The sequence below is a fragment of the Pseudorca crassidens genome, chromosome 15 (genome assembly GCF_039906515.1).
Source record: "Pseudorca crassidens isolate mPseCra1 chromosome 15, mPseCra1.hap1, whole genome shotgun sequence".
NCBI classification, from domain to species: Eukaryota; Metazoa; Chordata; class Mammalia; order Artiodactyla; family Delphinidae; genus Pseudorca; species Pseudorca crassidens.
In genome coordinates this window covers 67,643,028-67,659,951 of record NC_090310.1, presented here as the reverse complement: position 1 = coordinate 67,659,951, position 16,924 = coordinate 67,643,028, and the positions used below count along the sequence as shown (strand labels likewise).

Here is a 16,924-nt window from a genome sequence, read left to right as displayed (position 1 = left end):
TTCAGTTATTGAAAACTCTCATGAAGGTTATGTCAAAACATGGGAAACAGCATGTTAAGTTCAAACAAACAAACAAAAACAGTATAGAAAATTACATGTGTGGTAGGCCTAAAAAGCTGTTAAAGAGAAAACAATTATGGGAAAAAAGACTACAAGGAATATGCACCCAAAGTTGGGCTGTGTTCAAGTGACAGAGCTGTTTTTTAGCTTCTTGGAGGCAGGAATCCTGTCCTCCAATACTGTATAAGCCAAGCACTTAACATAGTACCTTATCAGTCCTACTACTAACAGTAGTTTTGCATGTCTATATTCTAAGCTATCAAATTTATTAAAAAATTTTTTCAATGAAATATATTAACAGAATTTTCAGTGTACTTGAATATGTTTCAAGACAGCAGACTCTGGCTCAATTTCATAAAGAATAATCCCATGATTATAGTCTCTCGCATCTCTCAATTGAAAAAACTGACCATTGATACTACAACTCCTTCTCTGGTTACCCCTTCACACCATTTCTCTATTTCCCTTCCAAGCCAGATTTCTCAAAAGAATTATCCATAACAAGCTATCTCCCATTTACTTCCAACTTTAGGATTCTGTGAATTATACTAACATGATATTTACTATAAATATTTTAAGAAATTAAAGCATAAATAAGATATACAAGAAAGCACTATAAAGAAAAGTTCTAGAACTGTCTTGCACATTTTCATATCTCCTATGCTAGCCACATAGCACATGCGCAATGCATTATTGAAAATAACACATAATTAAAAATATGTATAAGTGAAAATATGAATTATATTCTGCTGTCAATAATAAAAATACGGACAAACATATGGCATAGACAGGTCTATGTGGAATATAAAGAAAACTGGGCTAAGTTTAGAAATTAACATAGGGTATGTTGAGAAGTTAACGACTAGATTTCCCAAAACCAACACACTATAAGAAGGAGCAAAAAAACCATTTCCCTTTGATGGAGTGGTCCTATTCCCAAATGACCTAACCACAGGGCACAAACAGACTGAAATATACTTTTTATTCATCCAATCTAACTTTAGAAAAGACCATACACACACTTGAAGACTTTACTGTTTTATATATCTAGGAAACTCAATAGAATAAAAGGCCATAGCTACATGTTCTTGAATCCAGGCTAACAGTGAGGAGTTCGGCAAAAAAAGATGGAGAGCTAGGAGATAATAGGAGATAAGAAGCATACCTTAGCATGAGATTCATCAGTTGAAGACCCTCACCCTTCAGGAAGCGCTCACGATTGGAACTGAGCATTAGGCAGGAACAGAGTGAATCAAACAGATTCTCCATCATCTCCTGCTCCTCGGCTGTGCTAGGATTGTGTCTTTTAAACACCTGTCAAGTAAAGATATCAGAAAGCACAGAACCATAAGAGAATGTCTTTTCATCAACCAGCACTCAACAGTTTCCAAAGCCCATCTACTCCAAAAACCCTACAACTGAGGAAACAGAAGCTTACCAAACAAAATTCTCATCAGTTTCCATTATAGAGAAACTGGGCTTTCTGACGCACAGGTTAAATAAACGGCTATCAGTTCATGCAAAAAACCAGAACACTCAACTGACCACTGAGTCCATGAATAACTGATAGTTCCAAGGAGGCAATTTAACAAAAACCAACAAAACCTTTTCATTGTGAAATATATTAACATGTAGAAAACTCTATAAAAGACAAGTATAGCTAAATGCATAAGGTGAACACCCCTGAAGCCAGCATTCAGATCAAGAAACAACTTTGCCAGCTACCCCCCAAAGCCCTCCACTTGTGCTACCCAACCACATTTCTTCCCCTTCTAAAAGAAACCACAGTCCTGAAGGGCAAATCTTGGCTCAATATAAGGAACAGTTTCCTAACCATCAGGGCTACTGAACTGCCTCATAGACTAGTTGTGGCTCTAAATCATGGGAACAGCAAAAAGCAGTTTTATCTTTGCCGGAAATACATGGCATGTTAAGAGGAAAGCCTTTTAACAGTGTATGCATACCCATACAGTCTACTACAAAATGATCAATAATCTTACGGGAACAGGACTAAGTACTTTCCCAGAATTGGGAGCTTCACATTTCAAAGCTCTATTTTTTGGGGTGGAGGCCAAGCCACTCAGGCTGCTGGCACCAAGACGAAAGCTGTATGCAAACTGACATCTCAGACACTCCCAACACGCTTAAGATTTTATCCAAATGATCTATTTTCAGTCCTGGTTTTGGAATAGCACAGATGAGATTTGTTAGAAAAAAAAATCTTAACAGTATTTTCAGAATGCCAGCAGAACAACATTTCAACAGGATTTACATTTCTTACAACGAGCAAATGGCAATTTCTAATTTCTTTTTCCAGCCTCCAGTGCCACATCCTTCCCTATCCTCCTCTCTGACCTCTATCCCACTGCATTGGAACTTGTACTCCTGAAGCTTACTTATCTGGATCCTAAACGAACAGACTCCAATTTAGTGGCAGACTGACGGGAAAGCAAGTGAATAATCTTGGGAGTGGGTCAACTAAAAATAATTTGGTATTCTTGGCTCAAGAATATACACTTAAGCAGGAAGCACACCTCTTTTGGATTGATAAATATCAGAAGACTGAGAAAGTCCACACCAGATACACAGTGATATCTGGTCGTAAAGAGCAAATGACTAAGAAAAGGAGGCAAACCATGTACCTCCAATGTGACCTCAAACCTGCCAACACATTCCATATGGCTTGCATCACATGGCTTATTCCTTCCAACAATTTCCAGCTCCACCTCCCATTTAAAGCAAGCCATGGATCTTCACGGCAGACAGGAAGCATAAGAATTACTCACGGATAACTGCTGAAGAAGCACATCGATTCCATCCAGCTCCCCAAGCAATTCCCTGTTTTCTAAAAGGGGAAAAAAATAGAAGGAGAAAAAAAAAATGAAGCTAACTGTCAGATTTTACAGCCGTCTAACACTGATACATCAGCAAACAAAATCAATACAGCTTGACAGAGTACAAAAGCTGCACAGAGAGCGAGAGGGAGAGCAAGGGGATGCCAAAGGCAAGAGAGCTTGCTGTCATGATCTGAAACAAGCCTGGCTCCTATCCTAACAGAATATCAATACCGAGAGGGAGCCTCACCATCATTGTCCTGGAGCAATATGGCCAGCACTTCACTACAATACAGTTTGTTGGCATCAAAAGGCATCTTTGCCTGTTGGGAAATAGGAGAAATGAGAAAAACGTTAAGGGGCCTTGCTTCCTTCCCCAGGACAAATTTTTTCACAAGTACTAGGATCTGAGTTAGAGAGAAGCAGAAGTTAGAAAGGGAAAGGGCAGGTTAAGGGTAAAAAAGGTCTGCCTCTGCTCTCAAGAGACCAGACTCAAGCACTGCATAGTAAAACCATAAACAGCAGATGTACACAACAGCTCTCACACTCCTAAAGCCCAGGTGCAAATGTCACCTCCTCTGTGAAGCCTTCCCAGATTCCCCATTTTGAGTCTAGGGACTATTGTCTAGCACATAATACATACTCAAATGTGAACTGGATAAATGATTGAAAGTTTTGAACATTTAAGACTAAAATTCATCATGAAGCTTCATTCACAAGTTACAATCATAAAATTAGGCTGTAAATTAGCTGACAGATGATCAGAGAATCTGAAAAGAAAGCAAGCTCTTGTTTTGACTAGTTGAATGTCTTTATAACAAAGTAGTTCCTTTTGGATTTTTTTTTAAATGCTTAAAATTTAATTTGAAATCATAAACCTAACTGCTCATGGGCCATAATCTGCCTACTATTTAAAAAGGAAACCATATTAAATATGCAGAAATATGTTAATATTTTAACACCCAAATTATTACCCACAATTCTTTCCCTGCTGCATGCTCTGCTACTTGGAGTTGCAGAGGGGACACATCTACTGCAGAGCCTATTTTTCATGGTCATCCACATTGTTGCCCTAGTAGTGCGACTCAAGTGCCTCATCATTAACAATGCCCCTTGGATAAAGGTACACAGAGAGGAGCGCAAGCCTCATCGATGTGTTTTTATTTACCGTACCCTTGATCCTTAAAATGCAGGCACAAAGACCACGACTGTTAATCAGCAGCAGCCTTGCTACCTATCCAGGTTTTAGAACCAACATATAATTACTGTACCTGGAAAGGACAGGGGAAGTGTTTATACTGAAGCTAATACCTCCATCCCCTTAGTGCCATTCACAGTTCTGTTTGGACACTGATTTTGCACTTAAGACGGAAGAGTGGCCCCTAATGAAGCAACACCCAGCATCTTTTCAGTTCTCTCTGCATGTCTTCCCCATCAAGCCTAAGTGCACCCCATAGGGTTTCAGAAGGCTGACCGGGTATGACCCATCTTAGGTTAAAAGATCTGTAAATACAAGGTCTTATGTGTGCTGACTGCAAGTTATGCTCCCTGAACAAGCTTAAGGCCTTGTTTCAAGAAATTCAGTACAACAGCCAGGGTTTAAATGCAATCTGTGGCGTTTTTCACTTTAAGAAAAATAGTTTTATACAAATCAAAATACAAAAGTGAAAAGCCAAGGGGTGAACATGTCTATTAGAATGAAGGATTCGCTAATAAAACCACTTACTCAAATGATTTAAGTTCAAGTATTGCTAGTTTAAATTACTTAAGCTACACCAACTTATACGCAGCTTTTTAAGGGTCAGGATTCTTGTTGCAAACAAGATACACTCAACTGAAAGAAGCCAAAAGACATCAGGCCACTACAGCAATAGCATTTCTGTGGTTCCAATGCCTCTTGTCTTTTATTTGATTTTATAAACTCCTGTCTCTAAGGTAGGAGAGAGGTTTCCTCTTTTTTTCCAACAAATATTTATTGGGCACCTACTATATGCAAGACACAAAATTGAACGTGACAGCAAACAGAGGTGAATTTGACATGAAACTGGTCCATTGTTACGTCATTTAAAAAATTACACTGAATTAAAGTTAATTTTATCAAGTAATACATTTACGTTAAAAAAAATAAATAAAAGGACATGAACCTGGGATGAGACATACCTAGATTTAACTCATAAGCATGTACTACCTACGTGACACTAAGTCTGCAGTTCCCAAACTGTGTGCCAAGGTACCTGGGACATCATATTGAATTCAGAGGGGATTGCAAGGATTTACAGGATTTACAAGGAAAGCACAGTGACATCTCACATCTGCTGATTAGTGAGCATGTTAACCACTAGCTTCAGGTACATTTCTTTTTTTTTTTTTAACATCTTTATTAGAGTATAATTGCTTTACAATGGTGTGTCAGTTTCTGCTTTATAACAAAGTGAATCAGTTATACATATACGTATGTTCCCATATCTCTTCCCTCTCGCATCTCCCTCCCTCCCACCCTCCCTATCCCACCCCTCTAGGTGGTCACAAAGCACTGAGCTAATCTCCCTGTGCTACGTGGCTGCTTCCCACTAGCTAGCTATTTTATGTTTGGTAGTGTATATATGTCCATGCCACTCTCTCACTTTGTCCCAGCTTACCCTTCCCCCTCCCCATATCCTCAAGTCCATTCTCTAGTAGGTCTGCATCTTTATTCCCGTCTTGCCCCTAGGTTCTTCTGACCATTTTCTTTTTTTTTTTTAGACTCCATGTATATGTGTTAGCATACGGTATTTGTTTTTCTCTTTCTGACTTACTTCACTCTGTATGACAGTCTCTAGGTCCATCCACCTCACTACAAATAACTCAGTTTCGTTCCCTTTTATGGCTGAGTAATATCCCATTGTATATATGTGCCATGTCTTCTTTATCCATTCATCTGTTGATGGACACTTAGGTTGCTTCTATGTCCTGGCTATTGTAAATAGAGCTGCAATGAACATTTTGGTACATGTCTCTTTTTGAATTATGTACATTTCTTTTGATGACATCTTTTCTTTGTGAAGTTGGGTTTGAGTGGTTGCTGTGATAAAAGAACTATGTGAAAATCAGTGTGGAACAGGAATGAAGATGGTTGTGTTCAATCTGATTCCAAGGTTTTAGAAGTTGTGTAGTACAACTACACAAGAGGCACACACATCTACTGGTAAGTAATTGTGGTATTTAAGAATGAAATAAAAAATATATTTTATTTTAATTCATGCATATTATTTTTTTGAACGGCTACTAAAGTCTTAGGACATAAATATGTATTAAATTTGTTTGGACCTAACTACTTTAAATGGGACTGGTAGGTCCTCTTTGGCACAGAACCCTGTAAAAACAAAATTACTGAGATACTCATGGCACCATAAATTAAGAATGGTCATCTATGACCGAAGTAACATTTCCTGGTCTCAAGTTTCTTTACTGTAAAATGGAAACAATAAAATAACATCTTCTTTGGAGAGTTACTCTGAGAATTAAATAATATGGAAGTACCTAATACATAATAGTTGCTATAAGTTTTTCTGATGATTGGGATCAGAAATATCCAGGTTAGAATCTCAGTTCTAACAGTTACCAGCTATGTGATCTTGGCCAAACTACTCTGCCTCTCTAACCTGATTGATATCTCTTACGTTGAGTGAAACTGGGCTAGATGGGAAAGTAGGAGACTAATCTTTCATGCCTAGCCAAAAACAAAAGTCGCCATGGAAGTTTTATTTCTGTTTAAATCTCAGCCAGAGATGACAGCCTCCAAGCCTGCAAAATATCAAACTGCCAAATTACAAGGACATTTAGTCAAAATCAGGAGGAAGGAGAATTTATTTAGCAGGTATAGCCTCTTGGATTTTGCAAAGCTAGTCAACGGGAGTTGGAGCTTTGGGGGCTCTCGTCTATCCAGGAGCCTGATGATCCTAAATCTTTCAGCTGTCAGAGTAATTACAGAGTCAAGCATAGGTTTGTACTCAGCATGTACTGGCCTTGAATAAAATTAAACTTCACCTTTTTTGGAGCTGCTTCTTTTTTGGAAAGTACAAGACATTTATGCTACCACCCACAGCCAGAAGTTACAGATTATTTCTGCAGCTCACCTCCGGTACCTGGAACACATGGGGCAGGTTCAGACACAGCTACAGCCCTGGACAATAGTCAAAGCAGATTGTGCCCTACAAAAATCCCATCTCCTGGTCATAAGAGGCTAAGGACTTAGCATCAACCAGTTGTACATGTAGTATAACATAGCCAATTCTCAATTCATTAGCTCAAGCGCCAAACATTGCAACTGTTTTTGAAGCAATGATTTAATTGGGAAACAAAAAGGAATCTCAATTTTGTTTCCTTGAAAAAGAAAAAAGTTTTGGTGTTATTTTCAATAGTACACAATATGCTAATAAGTTTGTATTCCCCATTAAAAAGTGAACTATGGTGCAGTGTCTCTCATACTACTGTTATCTGCTTACCTGTTAAACCATTTAATGTAATCCTCCGCAATGGGTTTTATCCTTATTAGCAGCACAAATGAGTGAGGTTTCATTTAGTGAATGAAGAAATCCATGAATATCTCTGTATACTGCTAGGCTACCAGTACATAAAGGAGACTCACCAATGTGCCACTCACTTAGTTACTCAAGGACTACTGAATAAACAGGGGATGATCAGTTAAATAGCAGGGTTTTATCAAGCAATGTAAACGTAAGTACTCTAGGATGAGGGTTCTCAGACTTCAGCATGCATCAGAATCACCTGGAAGGCTTGTTAAAACACAGATTGCTGGCTCCACCCCAAGCTGGGCAGATTTAATGAGTCTGGGGTGGGTTCAAGAATTTGCATTTCCAACAAGTTGCCAGGTAATTTTGATGCTCCCCATTGGGAACCACACCCTGAGAACAATCCGGAGGAGATACACATATGATGGAGTCCCAGTCCTTGCTCTTAAGGAGTTTAAGGACATTGGGAGAAAAACAAGGAGCACACATAAAAAGAGGAAAGTCTGCCAGGTGATGAAGAAAAGATGCCCCATGAGGGTAAGGGTCACACAGTTATAGGCATATGTTACAACCCAGATCTGCTAACTCCCAGAAGAGAACCAGTAGAAAAAAAATAAAATGATTGATATTCAGGAAAGAAAGAGGGCAATATGGGCTGGGGGCAAAGTAGTGCTATGGAAAGGGTGCATGAAGAAAGTCTGGAGGCTTGGGTTTTAATTCTAGCTCTATCTCTAACTAGCTGCATGAATTTGGGCAAGGCACTTAATCTCTACAGGTCTTGATTTTTAATTTTTTATCTGCAACAGAACTTATAAAATTCCTTTCAGTTCAAAAAATGATGGAGGCAACGTGGAAGAGTAGGGATTTAAGTTGGTTAATGAAGGTGGTGTATAATTTAGAATTACATAGGCAGGAGTCATTCCTGGGGATGAAGGTGGTGCATAATTTAGAATTACATAGGCAGGAGTCATTCCTGGGGATGAAGGTGGTGCATAATTTAGAATTATATAGGCAGGAGTCATTCCTGGGGGATGGGGGGAACATGAACAAAGACAGACACAGAGGTCAACACTGTTGACCCTTGTTGACCTTTGCAAAGGGGGTAGGTACAAGAGATGTCTGAACAGTAATAAGGCCAGTGTTTCAAAACTAAGAAATGAAAGGAAAAAGGAAAGAAAAGAAAGATCAGGCCGCGTTAAAGGGCCTTGAAAAGTAGGCAGAGATGGTGGGATCTGACGCAGAGGGCAGTAGCATCACTCTAGGAAGGTTCTTGAATAGGGAATGGCATAATGAAAATGGAGCCTTAAATTAGTTTGGGGGCTTCCCTGGTGGCGCAGTGGTTGAGAGTCTGCCTGCCGATGCAGGGGACACGGGTTCGTGCCCCGGTCCGGGAAGATCCCACATGCCGCGGAGCGGCTGGGCGCGTGAGCCATGGCCGCTGAGCCTGTGCGCCCGGAGCCTGTGCTCCGCAACGGGAGAGGCCACAACAGTGAGAGGCCCAGTTACTGCAAAAAAAAAAAAAAAAAAAAGTAAAAAAAAAAAAAAAAAAAAAAAAATTAGTTTGGGAGCAGTGCCGCACAAAAATGCTCACATTTCTAGAGACCAGTGGATCTTAGTGAGGGTTGTACATTTATAATCACAGGTGGAACTTCTCTAAAATACACCGAAGACAGAGGCTTGAGACAGTAAGTCTGGGAATCTGTATTTTTAAAAGTTCTACTGGTGAAAGTAAGGATCTGGGTCCAGCACTCATTCTGATTCACCATGATATTTATGAGGGTGAAGATTAAAATAAGCACTTTCCTAGATTATGAGAAATAAGAGCAAGGCATTGGTTTTAAAGACATGCCTTCTTACTGGCCTCGCCCTTAAGCAGAACCTTTCATTAATGTTCTGGGCAGCACAGGATTTTTCTAAGGGTACTTGCTTACTAGTAAAATAACCAAATAGCATTTTAATGTTTAGATACCCCAAAACCTTGAAAAACTGTTTCAGGGACAGCAACACGGCTATTTATGCCTTGAGGATTGCATAAACACTATGCCTAAAAGGCAAGAGTCAAAAGCTTGCAAGACTACCAAATGGACCTCTTTATTACTCTCCTAAGGGTAATGGTATCCAAGCCAAACGCCCAAAGGTCTCGATTTCCCTTCCTGTTACTAATCCAAAAAAAGACTGGCAAGTTTAAACATCTTTCAAAAGGCAGAAGAGGCCTTACATTCTGGTTTAATGAAGAATCCTTGATTCAGTATCAAGTCTCAAGTAACTGGGAAAAATTGGTCCTGATTTCAAAAAGACAAAAACTATTGGATTATTTTGTATTTTTTAAGGTTAAGGCCCCAACCTATGGCCACCCCATCAACAATTCAGGTCTCTGCCATCTATCCTACCCCCTTAACTACGTGTTTTACTTTCCTCTCCCCTACTCCTCACCCCCAAAATGTCTCAAGGCTTTGGAGAATAAAGATTTGTTGAATAATGAGGGAAGAAGAAACCGAGGGAGATGTGAAGGTAATTACATGCGGAAACCAAAGGACATCAAAACTCATGAGAGGAGGTTGCAAGGAAGCTGCAACCTTCCTTGAGAAAAGGAAGCTGCAAAAATGACAATGAATGAATTAACCAGACCTGATTTTTCCTGAAAGGAAAGGCGAGGGCGAGGGTGTGTGTGTGGGTAGGAAGTTGCAGTCTACTGAACTATGCCTTAAGTTTATCCTCTGCCAGCAAATGTGCCCATACCCACTGATGATAATATACAGCAGGCTAGCTGAATATCCTCAAGTCATGTTATGTAAGTCTATGTTACAGATTTAATGGGAACAAAGGATTAAATAAGAAGGATTGGGGAAGACCTAGACTGTCAGAGAGGGAGGGAACCATGGGGGCATATGATATCTTAGGCAGAATCTTCTTCCTTAGCCCTACCAAGACAGTGGGGGACAAATCGGACCTGATGCACCTCAGACTTTCTGCATCTCTATGACACTCTGAAGCACAGCAAGGCCAGGACTACTTAAAGAATCATGCCAGCTACAAACACGTCTTCCTCTTTCTCACTGAAAAGTTGGGAACCCTTGCTTGCCGAGATTATTTCAGTAGCACATAGGCAGTTCCAAACTGCCTTCCATCATACCTTTGGTTAACACTATCCTGAGAGAAGCTCTTACCTCTCCCTTTCCTCATTTACTCTCTGTGACAGCACTAAATGTTAAAACGATGGTCAAAAGGACTATGCTAGGAAGGAAAGAGAATGAATAATCCAACAGAAATATGAACAAAGGATATAAACAGGAAGCTAAAAGAGATGAATACAAATGGCTAATAAAAAACTGAAAGCCAATACACTGTCCTCGATTTTAAAATTCCAAATGAAAATGAAATACACATTTTCACTTAGCAGTTTGACAAAATTTTAAGTTTGGTAATACCCAATGTAGGTAAGGGAAACAGACCCTCTCAACTATTAGATTTTGCAATATCTACCAAAAATGTTAATGTGCATACCCTTTGACCTATCAATTCTATTTCTAGGAACTTATCCTACAAATAAACTAACACTAGCGTTCAAGGGGAAAAAAAATGTGCATGTGTACATGGGGATATTCACTGCAGCATTGTTTTAACAGTGAAAAACTATTATAAACAGGAGAATGGTTAAATTGACTTTGGTACAACCGTAAAATGGAATACTAGGCAGCCATTAGTTCAGCGAAAAGATCAACTTGCAAAAGAAAATAATATATCATTCTATTTGTGAAACACACACAAACACACTCACATACTCCTATTTACACAGAAAATTTCTGGAAGGATAGATAAAATATTGTTAACAGAGGCTGTCTCTGAGAAGTGGAACTAGAAGGAATCAGCAGAGAACTTTTCAGTATAAACCTTCTGTACCACATGAATTTGTGTTGACAACATGTTTATATTATTTTCAGGGGCATTAAAGGGTACTTTTAAAACAAACAAAAGAAGAGAAGCAAAGAAAGAGGCAAGAGTTGCCAAAAGATTCCCAAACTAGATCACATAGCCTAGGAGTAACAATCTGTGCCGATGACCCAGCATGAGCTGTGCTTTGCATGAGCAAAGAGAGGTTTGAGCTACAGTCCCACAAAGCCAAACTTACCTTCAGCCTCTTCAGCAGCCACTGCAGAAGACCCTGCTGGGCAGCCTCTGTGCACATCTCAGGCCGGAACTCAGCCATGTTCTCCACAATAGCTGAAGGGAGACAGACACCAGTAATTTGGGAGGGCAACTTTGTTTCCATCTTCAACGAGCTTGCTTCCCAAGACAGACATTTTATTCCTCTTTCCACTTCCCTGTATTCCTCCCAGCCAGATGCTGTGTTGTCATTTTCAGATTAACCAGGGAGATGCTATGGTTTTTTTTTTTCTTCACGTTATGTTACAAGTAAAACTCATAACTGAATGTGATGGAATTCAATAAAGGAATAGAGAAACATTTTCTGTGTTAACAGGGAACAACACCACAGCAGTGTGAATATCTGCCTAAGAAGGCCCTCTTAATCTCACTGTACTGGAGTCCCTGAGACCTGTGACTAAAGAAACAGGGGGCGAGGCAGAAGCCTTAAGGAAAAACCAGGGGATGAATTCAGACCCTCTCCTCTCCTAATTCATCCATTTTCAGATCTCTTTCTCTGGATACTGCAAGGGAAGCAAGCATGATCTTAACTGAACAAAATAATGTGCATGGGGGGAAAGACCATGCTGGCAGAGGTAACCGTCAGGTACTCAGGAGCAAACATAACTGGTACTGCTATCTCCTACAACAACCAAATTACTGTTTAAGGGAAAACTTTTAAATGAGGAGGCAAAAAAAGTGACTGTATGATTACGATGCTAAAAAAAGGACATTAAGAAAACAAAACCCAAACCTGTAGTCTCATTCTATAGCATCCAGTGCTTTCCTTCCTTCAGGGCTCCATCCGCTCCCCATCCCAGGATGTTATTATCTATCATAAAGCAGATCGGAGTTCTGTGCTCTTTAAGCACAACGCCCAGCGGGTCTGAGTCTTGAAGAGAAAGGGCTGAAGAAAGCACTACACCTCCTATCTGCTTCCTCACTCATGCCAGCCTCACCAATGGCAAGTTAAAGAATGACCAGGCAGCCCCTCAGGGAGTGGATACAAAGCTGTGGGAGCAGAGTAGCAACGAGACCCCTGAGAGATGAAGATCATTTTAATAGCTTAATTACTTTCTCACATTTTCTAAGAAATCAGCTCATTCATTTTAATCTCCAATGCCTTTATCTTATTCTGCTTACACTTTAGGTGGCTTTCTATTGTCCACTAGGATAAAATCCAAACATCCTGCCAGGGTTTAGAAGGTCTTCCATAATCTGGACAAACTTACTCCTCCGGTCCCATCTCCCACCACACATATCTCACACTGCCACAGTACATTTCTAGTCTTCCCCCAAAGCCCTTGCCCATTCATGGCTTTACAAATGATACTGCCCTGACCGTCTCACATTTCTCCGTCAAAATGCCCGTCAGGACTTCCCTGGTGGCGCAGTGGTTAAGAATCCGCCTGCCAATGCAAGGGACACGGGTTCGATCCTTGGTCTGGGAAGATCCCACATGTTGCGGAGCAACTAAGCCCGTGCGCCACAGCTACTGAGCCTGTGCGCCTAGAGCCTGTGCTCCACAAGAGAAGCCACCGCAATGAGAAGCCTGCACATCGCAACAAAGAGTATCCCCCGCTCGCCGCAACTAGAGAAAGCCCGCACACAGCAATGAAGATCCAACGCAGCCAAAAATAAATAAATAAATGAATAATTTTTAAAAAATGCACCTGTCTTCATATTCAGCCCTAGTCAGCTACCTGCTCCTACCCAGCAACTTGGAGACCCTTCCTCTTCACTTCCATAGTGCTCCCCACTATTATACCATTTGTCACCCTGTATTACCTTTCCTTTCTGTTCAAGACTTTCCCATCACTCTGCCTCTTAAGAAGAACTGTGCCTAATTCATCTTTGTGCCTAGAACAGTGCCTGACAAACATCGGATGGTTAATAAGGGAAAGAGGGATGAATCTCCTGAGCTGTTGGTAAGGGACCAAGTTGAAAGTAGACAGATCTTCATAGACTGCCAGGCCAGTGCTTTTTCCATTACATCAGGCTCTTTTTATTAACTGTCAGTTAAGACTTCTGATACTCTTTCTACTCAGCAGAATTCAGCATTAGGCTAACAGATGGCAATGCCAAATTCTGGCTCTAGACTACAGCCAACCCCCAAATCACAGACTGTTGTGTTTTCTCTTACTCCCTAGGTACCATGTCTTCCTCCTTCTTTATGATAATCTTCACAGTAGAGAGTATAAAACTATAAGAGAAATCTGTGCTAGACACAAAGGAGCTGGGAGAAAATCTAATCTCATCAAAATTTCTACTTCTGCTGGGCCTTGTTCATTTCTCAAGCTCTGCTTACAGATATGTCACCTTTGGTTTTATAAAACAGTGACCAGTGATAAAGAGGACTACCCAAAAGCACGATTTTAAATAGGCTATTGGTTCAGCAACTTTGCAGGGGGAAAGACTGGAGAGACTCAAGGAGAAAGGAGGAGGAGGGGAAATATTGCAGAGGAATCCACTTAAATGAACATATGATAAAGGGGCAGCCAAGTTAACAGCAATATTTCAACTCACAGTTTACACGGCAAAGTACACATAAGAAGTGAAAGAAATACTCTTTTTCAAATAAAATGTCCTATAAAGGTACAAGCATACCTTGGAGGTATTGTGGGTTTGATTCCAGACCACTGCAATAAAGCGAATATCACAATAAAGCAAATCACATGAATATTTTGGTTTCCTATTATATATAAAAGTTATGTTTACACTATACTGTATGTAGTCTATTAGGTATGCAATAGCATTATGTTTAAAAGAATGTACATACCTTAATTTAAAAATACTGTATTAGTATATAATGCTAACTATCATCTGACAATGCAGGGTTGCCATAAACTTTCAATTTGTAAAAATGTAATATCTGCAAAGCACGATAAAGTGCAATAAAATGAGGTATTCCTGTATACAGTTGTTCAAAAGTTTGTAGTTCCACTGAAGGGAAATGTGAAGAAGAACCAACAGAAGGGGATTCAAAAATGGTAAAATATACACTTTCCAAAGCAAATAAAAAAGAATTCATCCTGCATAGACTTCATCCTAACTTTTGGAGGCAAAGGCAAAGGCCTGCTCAAAGAAGCCAGCAGTTTTTGTCCAGGAATGATTCTGCTTTTATTACCGCAAGCCAAACCAAAGCAGCAGTTATATGAAATCTACACAAGGGTCTTCATTTGGGAGCAGAAAAAAGGAAAACCCTCCTGCTGTTGACTCTGTAATGAAGGAGGAAGGAAATGAGTACCAAACCCCAAAACAAACACAAAGAAACTCAGAAGATGCTGGCACCCTTCCCCTTACCCAGAGTGTTGTGGACGCCATCTGCCTCTTCTTTCACAGACTCATCCAGACGCTCCAGATTCTGCACAAGCAGTGCCACCACTTGCCCGTCCACCTTCAGCAACAGGGGAGCAAAAGGAGAATGGGATACATGTCACAAACAGTCTCCAATGTTGTCATTCCCATACTCCTCTACTGAATGAACAAAGTAAACAACCTGCCACTTATGGTTTACAGTACACTCTCCCATCCCAATACCTCTTTTGAGGTTTGAAGTGACCCTGAGGCAAAGAAGGGGCAGGCATCACTATCCCTAACTTTAGATTGAAGCTTAAGGGAACAAGGTAAAATTCAAGGTTACATATTTAACTGAGTGACATACTAGCACTTGAACCTAGGCCTCTGAAATCAAGTCCTGTGCTCTTTCTACTTCTATGCGGTATTTAAACACCTTACAAAAATGCCATCTTAAGTCAAGTCACAAGTTCATTCAAGTCAAAAGCACATTTCTAGACCACAGCACCAAGAGATATTCAGTTGGGAAGTTTACTTGCCATATTTACACTAACATCAAAATTTAGGGTTAAACTCAAAACATTCCTAAGTTTCTACATCAAGCTTTTATGAAACTATTTCTTTCGAAGAACTTCTGACTCCTTCTCGAAAAGAATATTAACAGAATAAAATACCTTATGTTTGTATTACACATAATGCATAAGAAAGCAATTACATTTCTCTTATTTAATTTGATTCACATAACACTTATAGGAAAATTTTAGTAGCCACATCATATAGATGATATTTAAGAGATTAATGACTTAGCCAAGACCACACAGCTACTAAGCAGTGGCAGCAGAAGCAAAAACCAAGCTTCCTTCTTAGGTGAAATAATGCTTACACTGCTTCACACTACCTTCTGGCACAATGTGTGCCCTTACAGAGACTGCCTTGGGGAACCCTGAGGCACACCAAGGAAGATAACTAAGGAAACACCTAATAATCAGGAAGTGATTATCTATCTGGTAATACATTTCTAAGTCATAGCCAATAAGTAAACCTATACTGGAAGATAAGATCTACTGCATACCCATGATATATCCTCTCTCTCATCACCTCAGTTTCTTCACTTAGAAAATGGGAAAAAGTCATAAAGATTAAATGAAATTATACGGCATACTTTACCCTGGGTCTGGTTCAAAAATTAAGTAGAGAGTTTGAATCTATCCCTTTACTTCTTCTGATACCTGATTATGCACTGTTCATATCTCCCACGGGCTAAGAAAAACTCAAATTCTTTGAAGGCAGGCACTGCACCATCATTTATCTTGGTACACTCCTCAAAGTCAAGTGCAATACTACACATTCAGTAATTTTGCTAAATTTAAATAAACTGACAAAACACTCTACTTTGTGTACTGTAGTCATATTTTTGGTTTTTGTTTTTTTCTTTTTGCGGTACGCGGGCCTCTCACTGCTGTGGCCTCTCCCGTTGCGGAGCACAGGCTCCGGATGCGCAGGCCCAGCGGCCATGGCTCACGGGCCCAGCCGCTCCGTGGCACGTGGGATCTTCCTGGACCGGGGCACGAACCCGTGTCCCCTGCATTGGCAGGTGGACTCTCAACCACTGCGCCACCAGGGAAGCCCTGTAGTCATATTTTTATATACACTGTTCCATTTACTCTCATGTAATCCTCACAACTTTTACAGGTGAGAAAAACAAAGGTCCAGAGAGGTTAATTAGCCTGGTCAAAGTCACAAAGCTTGTGGCAGAAGTGACCAACTCCGAGACTATTTTTTCCCATCATATCCTGTCACTTCAATGAGGGGAAAAGAAAGGAGAGGAAAGAAAGGAGAGAGAAGGAAATGATCTCATTCAACTGATGCCTCCTGAACACTTGTGTATAAGGCACTCTATGGACAATTCAAACTGAGCCTGAGGATGGAACAATGGCAAGAGGGACAGACCTTCAAAGAAGGCCTCTTTACTCTTTCTGGGTGAGACTTAAGGGAAGCATCTGGATGGGGGAAAAGCTGAAGTTGTTGACTAATTTGGGATACCTGAATCACGAATGAAGCAGATTTTTCTAGGCTCTC

General features: G+C 40.2%; 1 protein-coding gene across 4 annotated transcripts in view; it reads right to left on the bottom strand.

The window, feature by feature from the left end:
• CTNNBL1 (catenin beta like 1) overlaps positions 1-16,924 on the bottom strand; it is a 173,565-nt gene that overhangs the window by 93,775 nt on the left and 62,866 nt on the right. For all 4 annotated transcript variants that reach the window (XM_067708096.1, XM_067708097.1, XM_067708099.1 and 1 more), the window contains 5 exons: positions 14,852-14,945; positions 11,535-11,626; positions 3,145-3,217; positions 2,847-2,905; positions 1,226-1,374 (listed from right to left, as the gene is read on the bottom strand). In XM_067708096.1, the coding sequence (XP_067564197.1) occupies positions 1,226-1,374; positions 2,847-2,905; positions 3,145-3,217; positions 11,535-11,626; positions 14,852-14,945 (467 nt within the window). The remainder of the gene's footprint in view (positions 1-1,225; positions 1,375-2,846; positions 2,906-3,144; positions 3,218-11,534; positions 11,627-14,851; positions 14,946-16,924) is intronic.